The 22148-nt window shown below is 45.1% G+C and overlaps 1 protein-coding gene across 2 annotated transcripts; it reads left to right on the forward strand.

Annotated features, from left to right (window-relative positions):
- The first annotated feature begins 8060 nt into the window (after positions 1–8060).
- Adcyap1 (adenylate cyclase activating polypeptide 1 (pituitary)) lies at positions 8061–13400 on the forward strand. 2 transcript variants are annotated; one of them, XM_013014883.1, is made up of 5 exons: positions 8061–8184; positions 8507–8617; positions 10696–10827; positions 11168–11266; positions 12427–13400. In XM_013014883.1, exons 2-5 carry the CDS (start codon positions 8508–8510, stop codon positions 12614–12616), a joined length of 531 nt encoding a protein of 176 aa, XP_012870337.1. In that variant the 5' UTR covers positions 8061–8184; position 8507; the 3' UTR covers positions 12617–13400. The 2 variants fall into 2 exon arrangements, with proteins under 2 accessions (XP_012870337.1, XP_012870336.1); XM_013014882.1 differs by lacking the exon at positions 8061–8184 and having other exon boundaries at positions 8445–8617.
- The last annotated feature ends 8748 nt before the right edge of the window (positions 13401–22148 follow it).

A 22148-nucleotide genomic window follows, 5' to 3' on the forward strand; every position in this document is an offset into this window, starting at 1 on the left:
AATTAACCTTCACAAGTTCCAGTTCTGCATCAGCAAAACTAGGGAGAAAACTACTAAACCTGTCTCACAGGACAGTAAGATTAAGTGAGAAAACATTTTCTAACACAGAGAATATTACTGCTATTGCAGGAGCTGAAGAAATGTTAATTTCTAGTGGTCTATGATCTATTGTAGAAGTTTTTCACATACATCATCTCATTTGACTCACCACAGTCTTGACTCACCCTTGATCATATGGCTCTGTGGTATTGAATTACACCATGATTTAATATATTATGATATCATGGATTTTGAATGATAAGCTTAAACTATTTTTTTTTACTGAAAACATCACTAAAACTTTTGCTACATTCTTTAATATAAAATCATTAAAATCATGGCATGGGGCAGTAAGACATTAGCCTTTTGAACTACTTGGTAGTAGTGTTCTTGGTAGTATTCTTACTACTTGTAAGAATATGAAGTATGCTATCAATGTATCTGTTTTTTAGGAGCACATTTATTTTATAAATCAAACCCATAATATGGGATATGTTTCTAGTCTAGTCGAGCCAGTTTCAACTGATTTCAATTGCATTAAGTGAACTTTTTAATTGGAAAATTAGTAAGAAACCAATTTACTTCTCAGTTGAGTAAAGTCATAGATTAAAGCTGTTGTGAATAATTTTGGTTTATAACAACTGTAGCAAAAATATGTAAGCCAAAATAACATACTCTGGTCATTAAGAGTCTCTGGAGTTACTAAAACTTGAATTTGAATTTGAATAAATACCTGCTCTTTTTTAGCCTTAGTTTCACATCTGTAAAATGGAAGTAACATTAGTGTCTATAAAGCATGTTGTGAACAGACATGGTAGCACAGTGTTTGCTAAGTCATTCTTTTGTTGTTGTTTAAAGCAGACCAAGTAGGTTTATTTGAAAGTAAAAGAAATAAGGACTCCTTATGCAAGGAGGGGTCTAGGAATTAGGTGTCACAGTTTTTCTCTGGAGTCATTAGATTTAGGGTCCCTTTCTTCTTCCTCCTAAGGGCAAGCTCCTTGTCTGGTTGGTTAAGAGGCAGATGGGAACGTGCTTCACCAGGTCTCCTGATTGGTATTGCCCTCCCCTTCAGAGCACAAGCATGTTAGTTCCCCTATGATTGGATACTGTCTCCATGTGTGAGAATGAAAGGGGTTTTTGACTGGTTTAGGCTAGAGATGTACCATAGCCCCTAAGGGCATGTGTGCCTGTGTGCATTTCTTGCTACATCATTCCATCTGCCATGTTGGAACCTGTTCTAGCTACCAGCAGCTTCTATCCTTAACTTTTAATTAATAGGTCTAACTTCCTTACTCTCAGATGGTATACCTAACCACCAATAGAGAATGAGGGTGGCCACTGCTTTTGCTGTTTCCTGTTGAGAGAGGGTGGAGTATGAAATTTGGGATCCTTTGGGAAGGTCTAGGTAGACAGGACATGGTCTATGCACTGTTGCAGTGGACCAGGGTACAACTTGGAATATAGTTCATATGCGGCTCCATTTTCATGACCATTTGTAGCTTGATGGACTCCAATCTAGAAGAAACAAAATTAGGAAGAAGATTGTGAATACAGGGGCCAAATACTAGCAAGACTCAATATTGTTGTTGTTAACTGGGCAACATTGCACAGCCCCTTTGAAGGAAGATGTAAGGCAATTTAAAGAAAAAGTTTTCTGCTGGGTGCCAGTGGCTCAAGCCTGTAATCCTAGCTACTCAAGAGGCTACTCTGAGGATCGTGGTTCAAAAACAGCCCAGGCAGGAACACCTGTAAGACTCTTATCTCCAATAAACCACCAGAAAACCAGAAGTGGCACTGTGGCTCAAGTGGGAGGGTGCCCACCTTGAGCTGAGGGACAGTGCCCAGGCCCAGAGATCACGCCCCACAACTGACCAAAAAAAAAAAAAAAAGAGAGATAGAGAGAAATGGTTTTCAAATAGTAAACTCATGATAAATATAACATTTCCTATGAAGATGCTAAGTTTTAATAAAATAATCATGCCTGTATATATTTTGTTAGAAAGAGATTATTTTTAAATGTATTTGTATGGACTGACAATGTAACTCAGTAGGAGAGCATTTGCCTAGCAGGTATACGTTTGTGTTCAATTCTGAGCACTTAGAAAAAAGTATCATAGCTGGACATGGTGGATCATGCCTGAAATGCTAGCTAGCTAGTTGAAATACGGACATTTGGTGTTTGCCCTTCAAGGCCAGGCCTGGGCATAAAAATTTAGAACGCTAGCATGTAGTGGCTGGGTGCTATCGCATCCATCTATTATTCTAGAGAAAGAGGAAGCACAGTGACTGAGGATAGTTGTGGTAGTCTGTCATCCCCAGCAATGTTGGGAAGCAGTAGTAGGAGGTTTGTAGTCCAGGCTGGCCTGGACATAAAGCAAGACCCTATATACTATAGTCACAAAGGACTGGAGGTGTGGTTCAAGTGGTGGAGTGCCTGAAGCTCCGAGGCTCTGAGTTGAATCCCCAGTACTGGGAAAAAAAAAAAAGAGAAAAGTATTTACAGATACTACCACATGCTAGGAATAAGGATGATGAAAAGCAAAGTCTACAGAATTATTACAAATATATTTCTACTCATTGGTAAAACAGTCTGGGGGCAGGGAGCAGAGATTCGAGATGTTGTCAAATTCAAAAGCAATCTCATCTAGGTTTGCACATAAATACCTTGCTTTATTTTTCAGACAGTTCCCTCTTTCAACATTTTCAGGAGCTGATATTGGATTTCATGGATACTTTCCAAGCTTTTTCACCAGTATTTAGGCCTTTTCTGAAAAGAGAATTTAAACAGAAGAGGAGTTTCCTTCTCCTTAGTTTTTAAGAGGCGATGCTCAGGAAATCTCAGGAGATTTGGGCAGATGCTGCTCAGTGAAGTCTGGGGTATATGTTTATGGCATTTAGTAAATTAATGTTTAGATTATTGGGCCTTAGAAAAGGCATACAGGTGGGACAATTGAAATCACCCAAAACCACAGGAAAAGTTGCAACCTGTCTTCTCTTGCTGTCTACTTTGTGCCTTAAAACAACCCACAAAATTTCTTGGTCCACTGAGGACCAATGAATATGCAATTCTGCCATCTGTGTTAGAGAGAAATGCTTTGCTAATGTAGTTTGGTTGTTTTCAGAGTATGTGAGGCATCACACTCTGAAGGTCAGAAAAGTCGTGACTCTTATCAGCTCACCAGCTCCTTATTTCACAGTGAGTTCAGGAGATCATGATGCATGCAGTCCAGTAAGTGATGGTCATGATGTTCTATTGCAGAACAGTTGGGTTTCCCTCCAGGTGTAATCGGCATGAAGTGAGTCATTAGTCACTGCCTTTGCTGGAAGAGTCAGAGGAGAGAAAGTTGAGAGTGAAATTGAATACAGGGTTATAATCCACTTTGTCATTCAGAGGAGAGGATAATGTTCTACATCAAGCTTGTTCACCAAAAGCACTCACTAGAGCCTAGTGAGAACTGGCTGAGAACTGGCTACAAAAGAACAGAATGAGAGTGCATAGTTTTCCAGTCTTGATGCTTTGTACAAACATTTCCTTTTAAATGGTCAGCCTCAATCTGTTGGAGTGGGTGGTGAAGGGCAATGTAGGCAGGCACGTAACCAAAGGAAGGGAAAGTGACTCATGTAAAGTACCGGGAGGTATAAGTGACTGGGTCAGGAGGAAAGGAGTGGAAATCTTACCTAGAGAATCGAGTCCTGCTTCACTTGCTCACCAGTGATTTGCAAATGGGGTCTGGAAAATGATGATCAGGATGAAGATACGCACAAAACTTTCTGTTTAGGTTGAGGAAAGTAAGTGGCCCAAGTAGAGGTGGTTCAAAGAGCTGGAACTTAGGAGCCAAGAGAGTACAAATACTATAGCATTCACTCTTGTTGTGAAACCATTTACAAATCAAAGCTACTAGACATATTCTTCCTGTTACAACAATCTACTCCAAAGGCTAATATAATTCTTTGAATTGAGGGTTGACTCAAGGTCCAAGACTTGGATATCAGGAAGGACATCTCCAGGATGGGGGTTGGGGGAGGAAATAATTCAGGGAACTGGTTAGTTTGATGTTTAGCTACATTTGCCATATCAGATCAGAAATTGTTTTCCTATCTGAAAGGACTAAAGATATAAAACAGGAGCTGGCACAGGCACAAATTCATCATGTCTTTCCATCTACTTTGGTCCCGAACAACATCTTCAGTCACTCTGACTCAGGGAACACACAGGTGAGACTTTTCTTTGTGAAGAGTTTCTTGGTTCCTTTAACTTCTCAAACTGACCATTATTCCAGCTATAATAACATCTCTGACTTTGCTTTCTTCATTGGGAAAGAAACTTTGCCAGCCAGGCAAATGATAAGAGGAAGGAGTGGGGTTGTTGGGAAGAAGGCTTGACATTTCCTTTGTGTTCTCTGTAAACAGGAAGTCCCACTTCTGGACCCCTCCCCACCTGAGTCATTTATAGTTATATTTAGGAAATCTGGATGTTTTACCAGGCTCTGAACCTCAGTCACTGCAGGAGGATATAAAAATCCCTTTGTGTGAGAGAAACTGGTTAGGAATAAAATAAAATTAGAAGGCTCTTTGCCCTGTTATGTTCCTCCCCAGTCTCCTCTCCCTTCAGCCTCCCTGCTTCTCTTCCTAGCCCAGGGTGCTTTTGTTGAAGGGTACTTTGGATCAATGGCTCAGCCCAGCACTTTAGGCCAGGTTTGCCTCTTCCATTTGTAATAAACGGGGTATGCTCGGCCTTCTTGTCAGGGCACGCTAGGAGGCTAGCAGTCTCTCCAGCCCCGGGGTCCAGGCTGACGGTCCTCTCCTCTGAGCTGCTCCGCAGAGGTCTCGGAGACCAAGTCCACCTCCCCTCCGCCCTTCCCACGCAGAGAACAAATTCCCACTCTCCAGAGGGGTGGTTGTGGAGGCAGTTTTGATCTTTGAGGTTTTACACCTTCCAACCCAAAGACAGCTTAAAGGGCCCGAGCTCTTGGCCATTGGCGGTGGACTTGACCAGTAAGGTGGTTGTGGGACCCTGGGGCCTGCCCGTGGCTTCTCCTCTGCCAGCAACCTTCCCTGCTCCCCAGACCAGTTCCCTCCACCGCCAGAGATCAAGGAGCTGGAAGCTCCCTGCTGGGACCGTGCTAACGGGCCCAATTAGAAAGGCTGCTGAGGGTGGGACAGTGTTGGTGGTTAGATTGTGCGGCCCTTCCCCCCCCCCCCCCCCCCCCCCCCCCCCCCCCCGCAGATGGCACAGCTTTTCTGGAATTCAGTGACCAGGAACTGTGAAGTTCTCGGCTTAGTCTTTCACTCCAGCCTTTGCATTCAAGCCTACAGGTTTCTGAGCTTGGGGCCGCTGGGCCCCAAGTTCCCCTCTCAGAGTCCCCACACGGGACCAGTGCAGGTGACACAGACTTTGCAAGCCGCAGACACCTGCAAGGCCCTCCAACTTCACAGTTCATCCTCGCAGATTTTCCCATTCGTGGTTTCCCCTATCATAATAGGCGGTCAAGGCAACCAACTCCCCACATGGTGGCTCCCTTTACTAACGCTGGATGGTGACTTGTGCAAGGAAATCTTGGAGATTTTCAACTATTTCTCCAAATTGAACTCATTTCGGAATTCGCGTGGGAGGGCTGAGCAAGGATTTTTAATGGGGCTCACCTTTGACGCGAAGCGGGGCGGAAGTCAGGAAAGCCACAGTAGGGAATAGCTTGAGGCACTTTAGTAAGAAGGATTTCTCGGCTTGATTATCCCGTCCTGTTCACCGCAGGCTCTTTGTGTGGAAGCTGGAGCTGAGCTGAACACAGAATACACGTCTGTAAACTCTACAACACAAACCGGCCAACATATGCAGCCCAGACAGAGAGATACACATCCATGTACATAGGAAGCTTTCTTGAAGATGGGTGATCCACTGCATGGCTAGGAGGAAAGTCAGAAAAAAATCAACAAGTTTGGGCCATTCATGGCCCCAACTAGGCAAACAAAACCTTGACTTCTTGGAGGAAGCACTAAATCTCAAGAGTAGGAAAGTCATTAAGAATGGAAAACATTTTGTCTTGGAAAAAAATGATGCAGAATTAAAAATAGCTTATTTGAATGTTAGATCCAAATCATAGTAACGGGAAACACTCCCTTTTAATTGTAATTTCCTCTATTTTTTTTTGTGTAAGATCCAAATAATGAAAATGCACACTAATGGTTATTTTCCTTTAAAAGAAATAAGACCCCTGATTTCTTACTGGAGTAGACATAAATTTCCTTGAACTGCTCAGGAACTTGGAAGATCCAACATAGATGTGGTCTTTCCCTGTTGCTTTCCCCTTCCCATGTCATTTTAGTTAAAAAAATAATGACTGACTCCATAGGAAGGGATTTCTGTTAGAAATCCTCAGTGAATAAACTGCACTAGGGATTCTCCTCCTTTCCCAGCCTGCCTGTATTTCTCTACAGAACTCAACTTGTAAAGAAAGTGTAAAAATCATATTTCTCACTCTCAAAATCTTAAAATTTCAATTCTTGTGGAAAACATGACTCCACAGTTTCAATTTTTGAAACCAGTAAGATCCACAGAAAGTGTGAAGGTGTGCAAAGAGGAAATTGAGAGACCCAAAAGTAAGGACTTAGGAGAGACAGAAAGCTCTTTTCTGAAACCTGAGACAAGGTACGAGAGAGTTGTCCACATCAGGGTGTTCATGGATGCAGCAAAAGGGGGAATATTCACCTGGACACTGGGGTAATTTAGACAATGAGCTGCCACATTAATAGTACTATTGCCAATGCTTCAGATTTAGAGGCTCTGGTGAAAATTAAAACAATGGCAATTTTCAACATTTGGAGCATCTGCGCCCCAACAATTCAGCACCAAGAACCTGGAGAGCTCCACTGGCCCATCTCTGGGGCCTAGCCTAAGCTTTATAATCAATCTACTCCTAGCCAGACTGTCAACGACAGCCAGACTCATTAGAGATTTACTGAAAATCCTCCAAGACTTCCCTTTAAAAACAAAACGACTTCCACATTTAATTGTCTATCTGAAAGAACATACGCAAGAAATTAGGAGATCTAAATTAAATTTATTAATAGGAGAGCTTGATGGTGCTTAATTCCAGAGGCCAGAGCTCTCATTGGTAAGGCTTGATTGAAAAAAGAGAGAGAGAAGACGTACAGGAGGCTTACAGTTAAAAAACAAACAAACATGACTTTTACCATTCTCCAATTTCTTTGCATTCTTTACCTGTCCTTGAAAAGTGGGTAAAATTGAAAACCATCAAAATAATTGGACTTCTTAAAGATTGGTTTGTATGAGTGAAAGGTGTTTATGAGAAGTCGATGACTCCGGATTTTATCATCCTAGAGGACAGCACAGAATAGTTAATATGTTCCTTGAGGGACCAGGATGCTGACGTCTTTTACTGATACTCGATCATTACGTGACTGAAGAAAAAAAAAAGGAAGTCATTTCATGAATAAAAATCGGAGCGCAACAGTGCAACAAAATAGTCTGTACTTAAAGGCAACAGGCAGACAGATGTTGACACAGAGAGCTCTCCTGAAACCATGCTCGGATAGATGGTGTGCTAACTGCACATATAAATACCAGCAGAAGGCCGGTCACCTCTGCTACCACTGGCAGCAGCCACAGAAGCAGCCGCACCTCCAGAGGCAGCCCGACGGACCTCAGAGCCGAGAAGGCTCTGCCGACTCTTGCAGCTTCCTGACTCGGTAGAGGCCGGCCGGCTCCGCAGCCAGCCCTCCCCCTTTTCCTTCCTCTCCTTTTTCTTTGACTTTCCCTCTTTACCTTTGACTTTCCCTCTTTTCCTTAATCTTGATTCTTTCTCCCAGTGGACTTAGGGCCACTTCCCCCCCCACTCCTGCCGCCCCCTTGGCTCATCTCCTTTCGTCTACATCTCTCTCCTCGCCCCCTTCTGTCGGTGTCACGCTCCCTCTTAGTTCCGTGCGTGTACAAACTTTTGACCAGAATACTAGCCTCAGCAAACGAGTCCTCCGGCTGCTGCGCATCCCTGCGGCTTCTCCTTAGACACCGACGCCAGACGGGGGATGCTTCTCGGATTGTGATTCCAGCGCAGAAACTCGAAGGAGCCCTTTGCCCGCCGTCCTACTTGGCAGCAAACCTTCGCCAGCAGGGGTAAGAGTTGAATAGTGAGTGGGAAAAGATCTCAGCGAACTAAGCGACTCTTTTGCCTATGGCTATTTCTTTCTCGGTCTGGTATAGGCATTAGGGTACGAGTTAGCGTTTCCAGGTCTGGCTAGTTACTGAGCACTGAGTATATCCATACATATCCGCCCTCCCCCTTCGTAAGTCTAGCAAGTGGCCAGGCGCACGAAGACTGTGGCTAAGTGGTATTCAATTCCAGGAGCCAGAGCTTAGCTCTCTCCCCTAGCTCCGGAGTTTCTTGGGGCAGGAGGTTGGAAGGCCAGGGCATTCTCACCCATTGCGTGTCCTCTTTTCTATCCTGCGCAGGATGACCATGTGTAGCGGAGCCAGGCTGGCCCTGCTGGTCTATGGAATAATAATGCACAGCAGCGTCTACTGCTCACCTGCCGCAGCCGGACTCCGTTTCCCCGGGATCAGGTAAGTCTTGGACACCTAGGCTGGGCTGGGGCTTCTCTTCGCCGGATGTCTCCTGGTCGTCTTCCTCATCGGATCCAGCTTTGGCTTTGCCCCCCCCCCCCATCCCCACCCCGTCCCCAAGCCCACTAAGCAGCGGACGGGACGCACGGCGGCGGCGGCGGGGGGGGGCTGGGCGCCCCTCCTCCAGCCCCCCAGAGCCCAGGGGCTCGCCCAGAGCCGGTGAGCTCAGGCCCCTCCCCCAGCCTGCTTCCAAGGAAGGGGTCGGTGCGGGGTCCCCAGCTTGGCTTCTTCGGATGATGTTCCAAGAACTTGGGCTCCCAGAACTAGGCCTGGGATTTGTGCGTGCGACTTGGCTTTGTTCGGGCGGCTTCGGGACTATTGGGGCGGGGTCTCCCGCTCTCCGCCCTTCCTCGGCCGCCCGTTCCAATTCTTTGCCCCAGAGAGCTTTCTTTCCAGGGATCCGGGTTCCAACCAGAATTTGAGTCCCCACACTATCTTGGGGCGGCGTGTTTGTGTGTGTGGGGGTGCTGGCCGGTTACGGTAAAGGAAAAGCGACTTGGGAGAAGGACACTGCGAGGGGGAGAAAGCCAAGGAGGACAAGAAAGCAGGCAGGCAGGCGGGAGCGAGGGGAGCGCCGTGCGCATCTCACGACGCTGGAACCTTGGCTTGCTTGCTTTCTTTTCTCCCCCCACCCCACTCCCCCGTTCACCCCGGGTTTCTAATCGTGCAGCGCTGCTTGGGTTCCGCCTGCAGCCTCAGAAAACCCCCCTGCCCGGTGTGCGGGACGGTGGGAGTGAGTCGGGCGGAGTGACTGCGCCGCGCGGCGCTCGGGGCAGGGCGGAGCGCGGGACGCGAGCGGCGGGGCCACTCTGGGAGCCGCGCCCCAGACGCTCCGCGTTCGGGGAGCGCTGACCAGCGACGTGGCGGCAGAGACCGACTCTAGATTAGGCGTTGGGACCCTTGCATGTGGACCCAGGGCAGAAAGTGGCTAGAAAGACCCGGTCACGGAGGGACTGAGCTCTCGTCCGGCTGCTCTGGCCTCTCCAGGAATGGAGGAAAAGCAAACGGACGGACCAAGGGGGACTCCAATCCTGTTTAGTGAGTGCTACCTGTCCCGGACACTCGCCCAGCGTTTCCAACGGCCTAAAGCGATGGGGCTTTGCGTGTTGGCCCATCCGCTTTGTATCAAGGATGGAGGAGGCTGATGCGGGACGACTTGTGGGGTCGCCCAGCACCCCGCAGAACGTGGATTTGCCCTGTAGCCTCTTCCCCTGCTCCGGGAAGAAAGTGAGCTTCCAGTGGCCCCGGCCACCCGCCCGTCCCGAACGGATGAGCGTAGACTGTTTATTTCGTGGATTAAGAAAAAAAAGAAAGCCCCCTTTACTTCGCCTCCAGCTATTTTTCAAAGTTCCACGCGCCTGACGCTTCTTCCCTGGGTGGAGAGGCACGGGCGTGCTCCGATACAACGGGTCGCCAAAAAGGGCTAAGTTTAGGGGCATCTATTATTCATGTTCCTGCCAGATTTTCTGCGGCCCAGAATAGAAGCTCGGAGGTTCTCCGTGACCTACATCTGCGCAGGGAAAGGGCTCCCCGGGGCTTAGAGGCTTTGGGTGGGGGTGGCTGGCGGACCTGGCCACCGCACACCCCGGCCGCCCGTCCTCTCCGATCGAAACCTCCCCCTTCCAGCCTCCGCCTGGGTCGCCGCTTCCCTCCGGGGGCCTTTCTCGTCCCCTCCCCCCTTCTTTTCGCTACTTGGGGCGAGGGGGGGGAGGCTGGGGCGCCAGGAGGGGTCGGGGAACGGTCCTTTTCAGTGGTCAGGTACGCTGGGACGGCTTGGACTCTGTTTCTCGCAGCTCGTTGAGGCGGTGACCGGCGAGGGCAACCATCTGTCGATGGGGGGCGAGGGGGGGATGGAGGCAGACGAGTCGGTGGGGTTAGTTCCTCCCGGCCACTGCCCCACCCCGGTTCACCCAGGAAGGACCCTTCTTCAGCTGGGGGATTTTCGCTGAAGAAGGGACGATCGGTGGTGGAGGTTGGGCAGGGACTTGAACTGACCACTCCTTCTGGCTACCCTGCAGGCCGGAGGACGAGGCTTACGACGAGGACGGAAGCCCGCTGCAGGACTGGTACGACGCCGAGCCGCCGGGCGCCGCGGGCCCCGCCTCCGCGCTGCACGACGCCTACGCCCCGCTCCACCCCGCCGGCCGCAGGTACGGCCCGAGATGCAGCGGGCCGGGCCGGGGAGGGGGGCAGGTGGGGGCCCGCAGAGGGGAGGGGTGGGGGCGGGGGCAGCGTTCTTCTCGGATCCCACGGGAGCGATCGAAAATTAGTAGCGGGGAGTGTCCAAGAGGGTGAGCCTCGGTGGGCGCGGAGCCGGGATGCAATCCCTGTCACCCCCAAAGGCCAGGACGGATTCCAGATCCGAGCATTCCAACTCGGAAACTTCCCCAGAGAAGCTCCGGGGTTCTCCGTCACCCGGGGTCCCCCAAGCTGTCACTTGGGGGGACTGAGGTAGTGACCCCTAGGCCCGCACTTCTGTCTTCCCGTTAGAGATGTCGCCCACGGGATCCTTAACATGGCCTACCGCAAAGTGCTGGACCAGCTGTCCGCCAGGAAGTACCTGCAGTCCCTCGTGGCCCCAGCTGGGGGGTAAGAGTTTGGGAAAGAGTTAACGGGCGCGCGCGTGCGCGCGTGCGGGCCGCGCAGGGTGGGGGAGCGCGCGGGCCGCGCACCCGCCCGCCCCGGCCTCTACGTCTGCGCGTGCTCGTGGGGCGGGGTGGGGCGGGGTGGGGTGGGTGTGCGTCTGTCTGCTACCCGGGGTCGGGTCGGTGGGGGAATTGGCTGCCCAGCGCAGCTTTGACTTTGGCGGAAGACCTGGAGACTCGGTGAGAGGGGAAGAGGTCAGGAAAACTGGGGACTTGGATCCGTTTTGGATGAAAAGAAAGAGAAATCAAGCGGTCCCTTCCCCAGCACCCCGAGCCTTTCGGGTTCCAGGGAGGCTTGGCTGTCATTTTCTTTCTTTCTTTTTTTGTACTTGTTTTCTTTCTCTTAAGCATGCCATTTGGGGGGGGGGGGAGGGAGGAGGGGCATTGCCCTTGCTGGAAATTCCAATCGAAGTAAACAAATTCCCCAAATTTGGACACTTCAGGCAAACATTTTTCGCTCATGCCCGACAAACCCAGAGCCCAGGGCTTCCGTGAAGGCCATCTCCACAGAAGGCTACATTTTCATAAAGCCCACGGGAAGACAGATTACATTTTCGCAATGAATAATTCATGCGGTGGAAAAAAATATTGCCTTCAGCCTGTCGACTTATATTATGATCACGTTTTTCAAGTTAGCGTGCGGAAGGAGAAGGGGTCCTGGCTCTTGATCAGCCATTGGCGGGATCGATATAAACTCCATGGCAGCGGCCCACGTGGCACGTAGGGCCCATTGGTCATGTTCTTTGTAGATGGTGGTGGTAGTGGTGGTGGTATATCTAAAGATGTAGTTAGGATAGTTTAGCGCCAGTGCACGGGTGGTGAACTGTTCAAAGGCAGCGTTTGGAGAAAGGGGGTGCGGTTTTTCTGGGGCGGGGGAGTCCCCAAAGTCCTGGGTGGGGAGGGAGGAGTTGAGGGGGCGGGTGTCTCCATCTCAGCCCTCCCCCTTGGCTGCTTTTGCTGGCCACGGATGGCGATGGGCGGGCAGGGCGAGCCCGGTGCGCACCCGCTTGGGGTGGGGTCCGCCGGCACCCCGCAGCTATTGAATCTGTGTCTCCCGCCCCGCCACCCCCTTCCTCCCCGCCCCTCCCCGTCCCTTCTGCGCAGTGGGAGCCTGGGCGGCGGCGCGCGCGACGACTCGGAGCCGCTCTCCAAACGCCACTCGGACGGAATCTTCACGGACAGCTACAGCCGCTACCGGAAACAAATGGCTGTCAAGAAATACTTAGCGGCCGTCCTAGGGAAAAGGTATAAACAAAGGGTTAAAAACAAAGGACGTCGAATAGCGTATTTGTAGCTCTGAGTTACCGGCTACCCCCGTGTACACAGCAACCCTGACACAATGAAAAGTCGTTTTCCAAACCGAACAGTCATCTTCGCTCATGTGTTCTATCCAAACATGTATTTATGTATGAAGTAAAGCCATTAAATGGATATTTTGATAATAATATTGTTTTTTTTCTTTTTACAAAGCACTAGAGAATGCACAGATATACTTTGTGGACCAATTATTGAGATATATTATAAATCTATATATTAAGAATATATATATATAAATATATAGAGGAAAAATTCATACAAAGCGTGCACACCGATTGAAAATTTGCCTGAGCTGTTTATGTTTTTATATAAAATAAATAGAAAAATAGACAATCATTGTTTTGAATATTACTCCTATTTTTGTAAACTGGAATTAAAAGGATAGTATTTTTATCCACCACAAGCCTGAACATATTATTATGGACCATTTGCTACTGTACATAAACAAATGCTGCCCTGCTCCAGGGAGATTTTTGAGGTGATGATTTGGAGAATTGCTGAAGGGCATCTTTCCCAGTGAGTCTCTGGGGCAGGCTGCTCCAATCCCGGCGTAACTAACTCCAGCGGGCATTGCCCACTTGGCTGGGTGATAATTCCAATACTTTGGCTTTCTTTGAATCTACTTTTATGTGTTTTTGTCTCTCTTCAGACTCTCAGCCCAGGAAGAAATTCTAATAAAACAGCAGCTCGATCCAAATTATGCTTTTCCCCAGATTTCACACCATTCCCCACAGGAAGAGATGAGGAACTGCATAGAAGAGAGGGAGGAGGGAGGAAGAGAGAAAGGGAATGGAGAGGGAGAGAGGGAGAGGGAAAGGAAGAGAGACACATAGCTTTTTGGGGGGGGCGGCAGCGGGCAGACAGACAAACTTGGGAGAGGAAGCTCTCTTCTCTGTAGTTACCCATCCACCAGAGAACCTAATATCCCAAAGCTAGAGCAATTGGATCTAAGTGAAGGAAATAGTCGTATATTGGAAAAGGTAGAGCACAAGGCAGTGGGAGGACCTTGTAAGACGGACTGGTTTTAGGCTGCCCAGTTTTGGGAATCTGGGGACAGGTCCAGTCCTTTCACAGGTCCACTGCCTAACTGATATTTGGGTGCTGGGTTAGTGGAAATGGATGCAAAGTACAATGTGTTTTTCTCCAGTGCTGTCCATGCTTCTCATCTTGTGAAATGGCCAGGATTTTCCCCCCACCCCCACCCCCTTGAGCCCTGCTCTGTAGAAAGCACCGTTTTCCTTTCGACTCCTCCTTCCTATCCTCTTGCACTGTTTAAGTATAGTTCACCATTTTTACATTCATTTCTCTTAAACTTGTGAATGCTTCTCATGTTTTAGTTTTTGTGTGATTGTTTGATGCAAGCAGTTATTGTAAAGTTTAGGAACCCTGTGTGGCTACCACTAATTCTGCACTAAATATGTTTGTTTTCTTTTGTTTCTTGTTTCTTGAGTTTGTAGGTAAAATGTATTTTTCTACATTATGGCTTTATTGCTTAGTAAAATTTATTTCATAAAGTGAAATCTTTGTCATATTAGAATGTGTAGTGTTCATATGTTGCTCAGTTTGATTAACTGATAAACCACTTAAACCTCATCTTCATATATATGAGTACTATCTTATATCTGTGGTCAAGAGTGAGGTGAGTAAGCTCCCACCATCCACCCTTGGACCCTTTCTTGGCTAAGAAAGCATGTCTGTATCCTGTCAATTTCGTGAACATATAGACTAATCTTTATAAACAAAAGAACCATCACCCAGCAACCAGATCAAGCAGCAACTCCCAAATTTCAGGCACAATTTTTTTTTGGAAAAAAAAAAGAAGAAAAAAATACTAAGCATTAGTTTGTAAAGTTCAAAGGACCTTTCTTTTTCCTGTTTGGATCTGATCAGTATGAATCAGTCTTTCATCAAAGAACACAGAATCGTATTTGCATTCCCAGGCCAGATGGATGCTGCCAGGAGATCCCACTGCAGACAGTGAAAACAGGCATTCGATCTCTGCCTGAGTTCTGCTACAGGATCAATCTTTCTTTAATTCTGCAGGCTCCTCAGGCTATGTGACGTGGGATGCGGTTTGCAGCTTTAGTGCCTTTCTTCGCCTTTTAAATCGCCACGAATCACAGATGGCTATTTAGTGGCCCTATAATGCTGCAACACATCAGCTTGCATTTTAGTCTTAATTATTTGTTTTTTGGATAATGGGCAGAGTTTTCTGTGTTTGTGTCAGCTGTTAGTGGTGAAATAGGGCTCTAGTTAACCTTTTATTTATGAAGTCTCATTTAGTGTTCTCGTGGCTAGTTGCAAGCATTTTATAGTGATCACCTAGTTAAATCTTTTGTATACTTTTTAGAAATGCCAAGAGCCTTACTCCACTGGAGCAGATTTATGATATAGTGATAATTTAGGTAGATGTTAGTCTTGAAGCTCTTATTTTGTGTGCAACTGATTATAAAAAAATCTTAATCAAGTATTATTACACACATGATATCTATAAGTAGGACTTTGATAACTGTTATATAAAGTGTGTAAAATTTGTATGAATAAATTTTTGTAAACAATGCAGCTTGGTCTAATGTTTGGAGAAAAAAAGACATTGAGGAAATAACTACTTTAAAACCTTTTAAAGTATTATATTTCTTTAGCACCCATAAGATGGTCCATGTCTGGAATAGCTATCTATCTAAACATCCATGTATTTCATCAACTCTTCTCTAATATCTGCTGGATAGGTTACTGGATTCAACTAAAAATTTAATGTAGTTGTTCAGATCGCAATGCCCTAGAAGATATTAAGCTCATAAATAGGGTCAGATGTTGGAACGTTTATGAGACACACAACTTAGTTTCCATCCCTTAGTGTGCATATACATTGTTCAGAATTCAGAAACCTACCAGCAATGGTGGCAGACTGCAGAGCTATCTAACATTGTTCTTTAACAAACAGCTCTGTATACTAACTGGGCCTTGATAAGATATTTTTGCATGAAAATGATATAAATAATCACTTCAGGAGGTGTTAGAAAGTCTTCAGAGATATACAGTCACCTCTGACTGAGATGTTTTGGGCCAAAGGTAAAAGAACATGATCAAGTAAGGGGTTAACTAGGTGCCTTTAAAAGAAAATTCACTTTGAAGCCCAGGACAAGAGGTGAAAAGTCATTTGTGGCTCATTTGTTGGTTCATACTTACAAACTTTAAAGCAAAGCTTTCATATGAAATTACCATAATTGCCCAGTCTTTGTGTACTTTTGGGTTAAAAAATGTAATGACAGTCATTTATAGTAACTTATATCATTTAATTTAAAATGCTACATTTTTACCCTAAAAGCAAATGTGCTCAATTAATAAGTCAATAAATATGTAACAATAGTATTAAAGGAAGACCAGAAGAATTCAGAATTGTTTTTAGAGCTTAGTTTAGCAGTTGAGACCCATAATTATGTAGTAAAGTTTACAAACAGTATAGAAAAGTTCATACCTGTACCATATTTTATTCAAAAGGAGTTTTCCATGATTTTGTGCTGGTGCAGAGGCTTGAACTGTCTTGTGCTGTCATTTGGCTTTTTTGCTTATGAATGACTGGTACTATACCACTGGAGCCATGCCTCCAGTATGGTATTATTGGTGGTTAATGGAGGTGGAGTCTCTTGGACTTTTCTGCACTGACTGACTTTAAATCTTGATCTTTAGATCTCAGACTCCTGAGTAGTTAGGATTAACAGCTATGAGCTACTGGAACTTGGATTCTTTTCCATTTTTAACCTGCCTCCTACATTGATTCATAGGGTGGCAAATGGAAAAATGAAGAAAGAGAATTTATTTGGTTAAGGACTAATGATTTATGGAGAAGAGAAAAGTTAGCCTGTAGTTGGCTGACATGAAAAATATATATCAACATGCTATATTTTTGTACATGGGATAATTCAAATTATGACTGTTCTTAAGAAAACTTGATGTAGTTGGTTATTCAAGAAGTCATCATAGTTGCCTTATTGCTGTTAAGGTTGGGAACACGTTAATCCAATATCATTCATATCTATTGAGCCCCTGAAATTGGCCAGCAACTATGATGTAAAGCATGAATAACACTAGGAAGAAAGTGATATTTTTCTAAAGTCTTTTTTCTGTGACAGGGTTCTCTGGAGGATTTGTTAGTGATACAAGTTGTAGGGCTCTACTAGAACCAATAAGCCTGCATTTTCAATAAAAATCTTTTGCTCATGTGCACGAAAGTTTGAGATCACTTGGATTTGAAGTTTGGTGCCAGAGGTAGGCAGGTATGTATGCTGAAGCTAGATATGTTGTATTAAATATGCAATAGGTCTTACTTCCTGTACACAGTAATGGATACCCTATTAAACCATGTTTCTCCAGAATGCATATAAGACTTCTGGAAAATTGCAGTACTCTCTTTACATCACCCACATCACTAGTTGATACTATTTTACTTGTATATAACGGGACCTTGTGTTAAAAGCACTTTTGAAAGGAGAAGTAAGGTGAACTCTGAACTATTCAATCACGTGACTAGGAAATCAGTAGTATACTGAAGAGAGCCTATGAAGCTAGTTGGCATTAATTCTGGGGGCCCAGAAATCAACTTCCAATTGTATCCTATCTCACTTTGGTTTTAATAGAGTCCCCTTCACCTCGAGTGTTCAAAAGATGATTTTCCTTGGATGCTGCACTGTAGCCCACAACTCCAATCTTCTGTGGTTCATATGGTTTCAAGGTTAGAAATGAAGGTCAAGCCAGTCCTGTTCTCATTCACTGTCAACCTTGAAGAGGGCAAGAGGCCTGCTCTCCCTGCGCTCCCCTGCCCTGGGCCTCAGCTGGATTCTTCCTTTGCATTGCAGCTGAGCACGTGGCCTTGGTCAGACAGCCTTTCTCCAGGTAGTTTTAGTTCCAGAATTACTTCCACTGTCACAGGGCACAAGATTCTTCGGCTTCTCTCTCTGTACTCTGACAGTTTTTTTTTCCTATTTCAAGGGACAATTTCTTAACAGTCTTTGAAATGTGAACATTTGTTTTCTATTCCCAACAATCCCTCAATTCTGCCTGGAATGTCAATAGCCTCTAAGGTCTGACAACACACAGCTCCCTTTTCTAGAAATTTCCCATAGCCTCTTAGAGTCACTGTTGTCTTCACTTCCCCACCACTGACCCCTGCACTTGTTTCCTGTGACCCTTACTGTCTCTACTGATCTCTAAGCTTCCATCCACTCCTTGTTTCCTAATGTGTGGTTTATTCTGCATAATCTCTCTGGGGATGCCCTGAGGACATAAGAAATACCCCCCTCCTTTTGTTTGGTAGGTCATGGGCTTGAACTCAGTGCATTGGCATCGTCCCTGAGCTTTTTTTTTTCCCCACCCCTGAGCTTTTTCATTCAAGACTAGTGATCTACCACTTTGAACCACAGTGCCACTTCCAGTTTTCTGGTGATGATTGGAGATAAAGAGTCTCGCAGATTTTCTTATCTGGGCTGTCTTTGAACTGTGATCCTCAGATCTCAGCCTTCTAAATAGTTAGGATTATAGGCATGAACCATTGGAGCCCAGCCTGGAAATACCTTTCTTCAGTGAATAAATGAACCAGAAGCAGGGGCTGGTGACTCGCCTGGAATCCTAGCTACCTAGGAGGCTGGGTTCTGAGGTTTGAAGTTTGAAGCCAGCCTGGGCAGAAAAGTCTGTGAAACTCTTTAATTAACCAGCCCCAAACTGAAGTATGGCTCAACTGTTATAGTGCCAGCCTTGAGCAGAAAAAGCTACAGGATAGTGCTCAGGCCCTGAGTTCAAGACTCAGTATTGGCACAAACAAACATGCAAATAAATGAACCAGAAGACTTGCAGATTTCTCTGTGATAGTTCATGCATATTCTAAGGGAGTAAAATTAATTCTCCTCCATCTCTTTAGGAAAGGCTATGTAGAAAAGAATAGTAACTTAATTAGGTATGTTTCTTCCATAAGAGAAAATGAACTCTAAATACACTTAGGAACAAAAGACTATGATGCATTGGAATTACACAAACTTATTTTTGGATTCTGATAGAGAAAAGAAGGATTGTGTTTTCAAACTAAAAAGAGAATTTACCTCATGCTTCAGTACAGTAATCCTTTTCTCTAGAATAAAAGAAAAGGGATATCTTGAGACACAGAGAACCAGGCTGCCCTGAAAGTAGTAATTCACAGAACAGCTACCCGAAGAAACTCCCTGCCTTCCCTCCTACCCCCTCCCCCGCCCCCAACAATAACTGAAATGCAATTGGAAACCTGTGTTAGCAGACAGGAAAAAGGACATCATGGAACAATATTTTTTTCTTTTAACACAGTTAGCATCTAGTAGGTGATATCTGGTCCAAGTTAATTTTCTTCTTAGCTATATCTTTGCTATATGTGACAGAATCCTGGTTCAGGGAGCAGTACTACTTATAAAGCACAAGATCTATTACTAATAAGTGCACATTTCTCTTTCTCTCTCTCTGTCTCTCCTGCCCCCCCTCCCCGATGCATATGTCTTCCCAAGCAGCATCATAACTATGTGACCCAGGTTGGCCTCCAACTCCTGATTATCCTGCCTACCTCAGTCTGTTGAATGCTGGGATTACAAGTGTACAGCGCCACACCAGGACTCTTCTCTCTGTAACTTGCTTCTGGATAAAATTACTCAGGATATTTCTATCCTCTAACCACAGTTCATTACTTGGTTTGTGAACTATTTGAGGATAGGAAGATTAGAGGAGATTTATTTATTTATTTATTTATTTATTTTTCTGGATGCTTCCAAGAAGTCATTTTTTTTTCTTTTGGAATGGTATGCTATGTAGTGCAATGTACCACCAAGGAAGCCAGTCTCATGGGGACACTAACACTGTGGAGATACAGAAGAATGACAGGAAAAGACATGTCCTCAGCAACCTCATCAAGCTCCTGAATCAAACCAGACCTGAAGCCAGAGTTACTATTGGACTTTCCTGCTTAATAAGCCAATATAAATCACCTTTAATGCTTAAGCCACTTTTTCTTGTTTCTTGTTTGCAGTATTGGTTAGGACCTACATTGTAAGTAGTGGAAACCCAATTCAGAGTAACTTAGTAGTTTTTCTTCAGATCCCAGAAGAGGGTGTTAAGAGTGTTCTGCTGGGTCCACTTTTCTAGTATTTTAATATGTACGTACTCTGCTAACATTTTACCGTAGCATTGCAGTATCTAGTTAAAACACAACACCTAGAAATGAACTCTAGTAACTGTTAACTAGCTTAGTGTGGTGGTTCATGCCTGTAATTCTAGATATTCAGGAAGCTATGATGGAGAGGATCATGGTTTGAGACCAGTTGTATAAAAAGTTTAAGAGACCCCATCTCAACCAATAAAATCTGGGTATAGTGGCATGTGTCAGTCATCCCAGCATACCAGAAATTTAAGAGGACATGGTCCTTCTGTTTATAAATTTATAAATCCAAGATGCTATTTCAAAATTAAAAGAAAAAGGGCTTGGGGGATGGCGCAAGTTGTAGAGTACTTGACTAGCACATACAAGGCTGGAGTTTAAATCTTAGTACCTCCAAAGATTAAAATAAAGAAGAAATATTATTTAAGGAGCCCTGTCTTTTGCTAGCAACTACTTTAAGCTGTCAGTGCCCTAGAAGAACTCTATACTGAATTTTATTTTATTTTATTTTTGAGACATGGTCTCACTGTGTAGCCCAAGCTGGCCTCAAATTAGTGATACACTTTCCTCAGAGTTCTGACTACTGGCAATACAGGTGTATGCTGCCACACCTGGCTAAAATTTTAAAGATGATTCTGTGGAGTACAAACTACTGATCTACCACTACTGTCATTGTCTAACACCCACAACATGTGTGTTAAAACTTCAACAGGATCCAGCCTCTCCCTGTGTGCCTTCCAATTCCCCAGGCTCCTTTCTGCTCCTTTATCCTTCCCCTGTTAACCATCCTCAGATCAGTGTAATGACCCTCTCCAGGCCTTACTTTCTTCCTCTCCTTTGTGGTTTTTATCCCCCTCACTCCAACACTCCACAAATTCCAGTGAGTCTAATGGGTTGTCTGTCTCACAGTGGCTGGGGAAATGGATCTGTTTTGGTCCTGCATTTATGTTTTCTTATTTCAGTGTGATCGACAGCAGCACACTCCCTTCAAATCAGCTATTTTTTAATTTCCCAAACTTGTTCACCTTATAGTCACCTCACTCTTCAGGATCCCAAGCCCATCTCACCTCTCAGATTTTGCCTTTTATATTCTGGAAAGCAAACGAACAGGAAACAGATCTCTTATTCTGCATGGTTTTTTTTTTGCTTTTTTTTTCCACTCCAAATTCTCATCTAAATTTCCTGTATGTCCTCTAACACTTCATTGAAATTTCTTTGTATTAAGTTGTTTCATCCCTTGCCAAGTCCAATTAGCTTCAGAATTCCTTCCTATATTCTCTCTTGGGGCATTTCCTTCCTTTCTAGAACCTCTTTTTTGTCAGTTGGTTCCTGGGACTTAATAGAGGTTTTCCTTTTCTTCAAACCTTTCCACCTCTTTTTTTCATCCTTTCCTCTTTTCCCTTCTTTAATGTGGCGGACATCAAATTTCCCTTCCTCCCTTTCTTCTAGGATTGTGCTTTCAGTTGGGAAGATCTCAGACTTATGGTTTGCTGGTCTGGTTCTATAGTCTTTGGGAGAGAGTTCAAATGCTTTATGGACACATTCATCTGGATGCCCAGTGAGCACCTCAAACTTACTGTACCCCTCAGTGAAAACACCACCCACGAATCCACTCTTACCACTTCCCACCTAATATATCTGTATATTCCTGAGAATACTCCTCTCTTTCCTCCATCTATTTAACCACCAGTATGAGGCTTTTTAAATCTCATTTCTGCATGAGTACACATCCACACAATCTTTTTGATTGTTTTTGCCATAGGCTCACAACACTTTGGCTTTGTATATTCAGTCTCCTCTGCCTCCATACTCATTTGCCAAAATAAGACTCTGGTCATGTGACCTCCATGTACTTGACTGCAAGAAAAATCTATGATTTCTTGTCCCCCAGTGGATGGAGTCCAAAGTCTTTAGGATGTGTTTAATAATTTCCTTTCAATATACTTTTCTGTTCTCGTCTATTACCTTCTATTTATGATCCCAACTCAGTGGAATGCCACTAATACTTAAAGGAATGATTAGCTACGTTTTCTGTTTTCCTGATGCGTTTCTTTATATATTCTTTAATATTTAGTTACATACATGGATTTTGTTAATAGATGAGCACCATTCAGTTTCCTTCTGTTAGGAACTATAGTTTCTGGCTTATTACGGACACCCAATGACTACTTGTTGAATTGAAATTAATTCCCCAGAAATTGGTGAATAGTTATTTCCCACATAGACCATAGGAAAAAATGTAATGTGGGGCTGGGAAGGTGGCTCAGTGGTAGAGCGCTTGCCTTGCATGCATGAGGCCCTGGGTTTGATTCCTTAGCACCACATAAGCAAAAAGAAAAAA

This window comes from Dipodomys ordii, unplaced genomic scaffold, assembly GCF_000151885.1.
Source record: "Dipodomys ordii isolate 6190 unplaced genomic scaffold, Dord_2.0 Scaffold25, whole genome shotgun sequence".
NCBI classification, from domain to species: Eukaryota; Metazoa; Chordata; class Mammalia; order Rodentia; family Heteromyidae; genus Dipodomys; species Dipodomys ordii.